The sequence below is a fragment of the Epinephelus lanceolatus genome, chromosome 3, assembly GCF_041903045.1.
Source record: "Epinephelus lanceolatus isolate andai-2023 chromosome 3, ASM4190304v1, whole genome shotgun sequence".
Classification (NCBI taxonomy): Eukaryota; Metazoa; Chordata; class Actinopteri; order Perciformes; family Serranidae; genus Epinephelus; species Epinephelus lanceolatus.
Window position 1 is genome coordinate 15502883 of NC_135736.1, and position 7981 is coordinate 15510863.

The following is a 7981-nucleotide window of genomic DNA, read 5'->3' on the forward strand; positions in this document are numbered from 1 at the left end:
AAGTTAGTCAAGAGTTTCAAAGCCTGGTCACAGTTGGTCATGAAGTTATGTACCAACAATTTAAACTGATTGGAAAGGACTGAAAAAATCAATGTGACATTATGTCTCATGGCAATTCTAAAAATGTCCTTTTCACACTTTCTTTTTAAATAAATCATCATAAGAGGAGGTTTACAGTGGTAGTGGCCGTTTTCCTGTACTAGATAAAAATCTGTATGAGTCAGCCAGTCAGTTTCTGTGAACTCTAAAGCTGACCATGCACTGTACTTTTGAGTCAGATGGAATTTCAGCTTCATCAGGCCTTGTTTGCTGTGCAGTGTACAGGGGCAGATCATGGCCCAAGTAACTGCGATCGACCGGTCAGTGTATGTTTGAATGAATTTCTAATGTGTCCAAAATTTGGTTGGCCATCGTCAGGCTCTTGCATAGTTGAAGCAAAGTTAGGAGTCAATTCTCCAAGGTCAGTTTTTCACTGTGCCTGCGCAAATAGGCAAACAAAGCGTCTGAAAGTGCCATAGTAACACAACTCGTCATATGGACGGAGTATATGGAGGCCAGGTTAGTCGATCTGTGGCAACAGCTTACCTTGCGTCTTTGATGGAGAAATCTGTCAATTGCCAAGAGAAATATTGGATTTGTGAACCATACTGGTGTAACATTACAGACCACCACTAGCAAACAAACCTCTAACTGCCCAGGAGCTTTCAGACACATCTTTACTGACAATTGTTAATAGCCAGAACGGTCTACAAGGGCCATTAGGCCATTTTATTGTCTACTTTACATATACAGTGTGAGCACTTAGATTGTGGCTTGACGATCGGACCATATAGTGTGAGCACATAAATCATGAATATTGACTTCACATTGCAGACGATTTACTCGTACAGTAGGAGTTGGAATTTAACAACCTTTCTAAAATCATTTAGTGTATGCCCAGCTTAAATGGTTTTTCATTTTGTGTTCAGTCAGTGCTAATATTACTTCTTACTTATCCAGAAGAGGGACAGATGTTGGAGAGTGATATCTGCTGGGTTGTTTTGAAGAAGTAAACATGATGGTTGAAGCAGAAGTCAAACTTGGCTAAATAAATGACAATAAATCTCTCCTTTCATGAAAAAGTTTAATTGGCGTTAATATTCTGTCATCAGTTTTATGTGAGCAAAAATCACCAATTAGCTGAAAATATCAAGCAAATAAGCTCAGCGAGAAACCTCCCACATGGTAATGTATCTAAATTGGTAAGATTGTTTTTTAAAAGGCTTTTGACGAAAGAAGGGTATACAGATTCACCAGTGTCATTGTCGGAAAATGGAAACTTATAAACCTTTAAGTCTTGTATGTGTTTCTAGAGTGAGCATTAGGCAATTAGACAGAGAGGGTAAATCACAGAGAAACATTAAAACTAAAAGCTGTGTTTTCAATATCTTACTTTTCAATGCTTTATACTTTGTGCTTATATAACCTGAAACTTCAGTGAAACTTCATGTTTGGCGAAATATTGTCTCAGCAGTCACAGCAACATTTTGAGTTTAATGCACCAGTGTTTATTTCTATGGCAACAGTGCCAAAGGTGCTATGGTTGCCATCCTGCTCTCTTTCTATTCAAGCCCTGTATCAGAGCCCCGTGGCATTTGGCTTCACAGAGTCGGTTGTTCTGACAGCCAGCTGCAGAACAGTGGCTCAGAAAGGGAACATGAATGTTAAGATTGTGCACTGGGTCTTAGGATAAAGTATGCGTGTGTGCGTATTTGGATATATGTGTTTTGCAAATGCATGCATCCACTTAGGTGAGCCCAGTGTGTAGGTGGACTCACTGATGAGGACAGAGAAAGATGATATGTACAGCCCCACTGTCTTTTTTATGGGCTTGCTCTTTGTCTTTTCCACTGCTCCATTTCTTCTCAGTCCTTCTGCAGTTAAGACAGTAGAATAACTTAAAAGAAGTACTTTATCTGCTGTTCCCTAATGACATATTACAAGTTGATTTGATTCATGGAGGACACTTGCATAATGTTTTTTGTAGGTTAGCCAGTTGTAGACTAAGGGGGAGAGTCACTGGTGTAACACACCACATCTAGATGATAATTTGCAGCAATTTTATGTTGATGCCATTGCATAACACGCCCTCAAATGTGTAAAGTGAACATTAAGTATTGCTACTTAGAAGGAACCAAATGAGGGTTTCCTTATTTTTGGTCATATATACAATGTTACAATGTCAGATTTTCATTTAAACCTGCCAAAAGTTTTAAATAATGAGGTAAATGTATGTAAAAGTAATCCCTGTGAGCAAAAACCTCAGACCAACCTTCAGACCATTCTGAATACTCTGTTTCCAATGTTTTCATTCCACTTCCGAGACAAGCTGACATCAACTTGTGGCAGATTTCTTTATATGGTCATCTAGTCCAGGCATTTTACTGCTAGTGTTTACATTACATAGCCTACACTGCTACATGTTAGCTACATGCTAACATCAGGGAAATGTTGTCTTGGTCCCTGATGTTGTTCCTTTCGCCATGATTTTGGATCATATACCTGCTGAAACATGTCTGGTTGTGATCTGAAGCTTTTGTTGTTGACTTTTCATGGTAGAAAGTGGGGCGCATGTCATTGGTCCGACAGCCCATTGGTCCGACATCCCATTAGTCCGACGTCCCATTGTTCCGATATGTGATTATACTAGGCTATACTGTATTTGTGTACCATAGAGGATCAGCAAACGCAACAAAAGTAGGCTACTGGTCGAGATACAAGTGTCATAGAGAGGAGAGAATGAAACACCATAACCTCCTGTTATTAACTCTGGGGTCTGGGTTGTGTAGGGAGCTCGTCGCGGTGCTGAACGGCTCCTGGCGGGCGTATTTCTACCTTGATGGTGCGCCGCCACCGGCTCTGGGTCAGCTGGGAAAGGCTTGAGGCGGAGCAGGCTCACGGCTTATGTGTTTGCCACTTTCTTTTTCATTTTAACCCACACCATGATCTTTTCCTGACCCTAACCAAGTGGTTTTTGTGCCTAAACTTAACCAGACCTTAACCACAGGGCATCATGATGATTTCGGAACAACGGGACTTCAGAACAATGGGTTTAATATGGTCGGAACAATGGGATGTCGGACCAATGGGTTGTCGGAATAATAAGCTGTCGGACCAATGGGCAGACCCCAGAAAGTGATACTTTTCTCTATTACAGTCATTTTCCCAGCTGCAGTGACGGTGGAGGAATGCAGTGATACAGAAGACTGACTGTTGGGGGGCGACAGAGGGTGATGAAGATAGTAGGAGGGAAATAAAGTTGTTTGGGACCATTACAGCATGTAAACATGTTTATGTATAAACCCGAAATACAAATATGAACCTAAAAAAAGTAAGGACAATAAGTCTTCTTTAAAGTTTTCTGTCCCCAAGAGAGAGTGCAAAGTCCAGATTGACTGATTTTTAGAAGTTTGTGGCCATAAGTTAAAAGTACAGTGCTAATGCAGGTTTAGATTTGATGACACACTAGTGCTAGGTGTGGTTGGGGCTGACATACATCATGATCATATTAATGAAGTCATCCTGTTTGTTTTTAAAAGAATGGTAGGTACCAAGGCATGCTTGCAATCTTGTTTTAGAGAGTACACCTCCTGAGCAGATTCTCTATAAAAGCTTATCCAAAGAGGATACCGACTGGCAACTGCATCACTGCATGCAAATATACAGCACCATAAACAAGATTATCTTGGAGAGAGATCAAACAGTTGGTTTGCATGTTCTCTGGTCCTCTAGTCATGATGGAAATGGTTATTAGACGGAAAGCCTATAATACAGACATTGGTGTGGTTTTTTTAACAGGAACTGGTTGTGTGTGCATCATAGGAAGTGACTGAGCCGTGCAATATGTACTTCTGCTCTGGTCTGAGCACATAAGTAATGTAAACGCAAATCTCAGTAATCTTCAAAATTGCACCTTTACTTTACTGTCACAGAAATTTGCACCTGCAGTACTAACACAATTTAATTACTCACTATTCAAACAACACTTAAAAGCATTTCTTTTTATCTTTAAAGCTACATGTCAAGTTCGATTTGCCTCAGTCAGGGGGAATATCATTAGAGCAACAAATTGAGATGCGCATCCACGAACATGCACATGATCTTCCTTTGCTGAGAAATTCTCTTAAGTGCTAATTCATCCACCATTTGACATGATGTGTTTCCATGTCTTTGATTTCATTTGATTATTCTCTCATCACACAAACATGAAAACTCTTTTGATGTCGCCTGTTCAACACTGACAGGTTACCTTCCTCTTATGAACACGCTAATTAACCCTTTTGTGAGCCTGATGCATCTTGATGCTGTTGCTATTTTTGTTCAAGGAATCATGTCCTTCTTCTGTATGATAATGAGCTTTGAGAGTCAACAGCACAAAAAGTGCGTACAAATAACCTCTGAGCCAAGATAAAGAAGCTGCATCACAGCAGGTTATGAGGTCAGACCAAACACAATGTGCTTCTTTGCAGAGGTCCTGACACCATTTCCCCCATAGAATCAATCCTGGGCCTTTGTTTACTGGAAACTGCATTGCTGTTCCACAGCTGTGTCAGTGTTGCTTTGGTATTCAGAAGGGTGCATTGTGATTCAGGTGAATGAGATGTAGAGCATGTAATCTTGTTGGCCTCCTACTGCATGTAGCAGTGGGGAAAGTGGGGGATCAGGTGTTTTATGTAGGTCAGGGGGGCAGGTGAAGATGCAGTTTGATTAGACAACAGGTTGATGTGGGAACAATCACAAATGTTGCTTGTTGTAATTGTCCATGCACATTGTCTAGTTGCACAGCCCAGTGTGATTTCATTTAGCAATGTCATTGGTGATGACAATGAAAGGGTGGTCCTGGGGTCAAAACACAGCGACATTTCACAAAACACAACAACATTTCACAAAACACAACAAAATTTCAGAAAACAACTTTTCAAAAAACATTGTTTCAGAAAACACAACAATATTCAGAAAGCACAAACATATTTCACAAAACACAACCACTTTTCACAAAACAAAAAATTCACAAAACACAGTCACTTTCATAAAACACAACAATATTTCAGAAAACACATTACAGAAAACAAATCTCAGAAAAAAACAAAATTTCAGAAAACAACATTTCAGAGAACAATTACAGGAAACATATTTCAGAAAACAGAATTTTCCATAAAACAACCACATTTCACAAAATACAACATTGTAGAAAACACAACAGCATTTTGGAAAACAAAGCTACATTTTACAAAACACATTTCAGAAAACACATTACAGGAAATGCATTTCAGAAAACAACATTTCACAAGGCACATTTCAGAAAACAAAATTACATTTTACAAAACACAACCACATTCCACAAAACACAATCACACGTCACTCAACAACTTTTCAGAAAACACATTTTACAAAACCAAAACATTTTAGAAAAACATTTCAGAAAACAAAATTTTTCATAAAACACAATCAAATTTCACAAAACACAGCAACATTTCAGAAAACATTACATCTCACAAATCATGTAGTATTTTGTGAAAATTCAACTTTGTTTTGAGAAATGCTGTTTTGTAAAATGTGTTTTGTGAAATGTATTGTTTTTTGAAATGTGACTGTGCTTTCTGAAATGTGGTTGTGTTTCGTGAAATCTTATTTTTGTTTTTGAAATGCTGTTGTGTTTTCTGAAATGTGGTTGTGTTTTGACTGTCAGAGCCACCATACAAAGGATGTATGGTGGCTGTTTAATGATGTTTAATGATAATGCGTGTCCTGTGCTTTGGGCTGATTTGTCAAAAGTTCCAAGAAGTTGAAAACTGCTGAACGTCTCTTGCCTTCACAGAATTGCCATGCGCACACAAACTTCTGCCAGCGCTCCAGTTTTTTCGTGTGTGTTCTGTTTTGTCGGTCTGCTTGCACTTCTCATGTTATTTTTACATACCTTATGTCTAACTTTTCCTTCTCCTGTCTCTCTTTTCTACAGTGTGGCAAAGGAGCAGAGAACTTTGACAAGTTCTTTACACGCACCCAGCCCCAGCTCACACCGCCAGATGAGCTGGTTATCGCCAACATCGACCAGGCCGAGTTTGCAGGGTTCTCTTTCATCAACCCACAGTTTATACACCCGTCGCTTATAAACAGCGTATGAGAAGGATGGGGAAGCGTCCCAGAAGAACCTCCCTGTTCACTGCCACCCACGTAAAGCAACCGTCAACCTAACATCTGACCACAACTTGATCAAGGCCCACTGTAAACCTTTATGTATTGGATTTATTCGCAAGCAGCATTGTAGGGCATGCATAATTGTTCTGTACAATATATTTGCCAGTATACATTATATAGATTAGATCCTCAGCCATCAAAAGAAATGATTTCCTTTAGTTTAATGATGAGCATGTACTGTAGACAAGGATGCCCTTCCTTATCGCGGCAATTAGTATTGAAGGTTTTCCATAATTGGAGGCACCGAGACAGAAGGGTGTCAGGCTTTAGTTATCTATGCCACTATATGATGACATTTAGAGAATAATGGCTGTATATAATATAAGCAAGAGAATATTAAAGACGTATGGTCCTGGAAAAGATAAACATTATGGTCTACATATCTAGTTGATGGGTCACAGTTTGTTTCCAGTATACCGTAGATATAATGTGATGACCTCAGAACCACTCACATAAGGCAGCGTAGACTACAGCCAAATATGAAGGACAGGCAGTGCAGGCGCTGAAACAGCACCTTGTAATTCAATGTTTCCTGTATCATGTTTACAGTTTGTTTCCCCTGTTGATTTCACGGTGAAGGTATACAATTCTCTTTAAGTCAAATATGATTCTAGCCAGTCTCAACTTCCAGTGTGCGTAGCAAATCAACTCAAGATTGAACAGTTGTGTAATTATAGAAAATATGCAGCCTGTAAAAATGCAAATATGTGAGACACATAGGTATGAAAGTGCATCAGGTTTGATTCCAATCTATCAAAACTTAGCTTGTTAGCTTAACAGTTATTACCCTATTTTACCTACTTTCAGGGCTGGGCAATATGGAGAAAATCACTTGTCATGATATTTTTGACCAAATACTTTGATAACGATATTACGACAATGTTGTAAGGTTGCCTGACACCAGACAGAATTGTCAGCTGATTAAACTCTGTTTCCATCTTCAGTCTGACATTTAACTGATTTCTGTGGGGGAGGGAGATACGATTTTCCCTCACCAATCACTCGAGGCAATATATCAATCTGAGTATTACATCATTTTAAGTCCACACTGATGTGTAGCCATGCCAACATACCTGTTTTGCCAGGGTTTTGAGAGCAAAGTAAAGGAAAGAAAACTACAATATCAGGTGATATTGAGAAGACAGCCAATTTAGAGTAGCGTCAATAGCAGTGTCTATCTTGTCTGTAGCCTTCGTAGTTCTGGAGCACCACTTGACAATGCTTAACAGCAGCTTGACAGCGAGTTAGCCCCACCTATGGTGCTAATTGGCTAATCAAGTCCTCCCACTGCACACATTGATTGTTTTTTATATTAACCGAGAAACTGATGTCTCATGTCACGATACCAGACGAATCAGTCAATTTAAACTCGGTAAAGTGGGCTGCTTCAAAGATGTGGACCTGGACAGATTTCCCAAAATATTTACACAATGAGATTTTTGATGAATATCATAAGTAATGTGGGTATAATGGCTAAGTGAATAAAAGCAAACAGCTAGAATGGTCTGGTCAGTTCAGAAGATGGCATCACTTTACTGTAATGCAGCCTTTAAAACCAGGAAAAGACAACACTTACGATACAGTATCCAAAATCTGATGATATCTAGTCTCATATCATGACATTGATATAATATCAATATATTGCCCAGCCCTAACAGTTATAATTCACACACCAATTTTCTGGCCCTTACTGAAGCTGCAGATTGTATACTTCTCTTGTCAATAATTTTGTGGACACTATGTG

At 39.2% G+C, this 7981-nt stretch overlaps 1 protein-coding gene across 2 annotated transcripts in view; it reads left to right on the forward strand.

Moving 5' to 3' along the window:
* prkcaa (protein kinase C, alpha, a) overlaps positions 1 to 7352 on the forward strand; it is a 211742-nt gene extending 204390 nt beyond the window's left edge. For both annotated transcript variants that reach the window (XM_033624304.2, XM_033624302.2), the window contains one exon: positions 5999 to 7352. In XM_033624304.2, the coding sequence (XP_033480195.1) occupies positions 5999 to 6163 (165 nt within the window). In that variant the 3' untranslated portion in view covers positions 6164 to 7352. The remainder of the gene's footprint in view (positions 1 to 5998) is intronic.
* Positions 7353 to 7981: the final 629 nt, after the last annotated feature.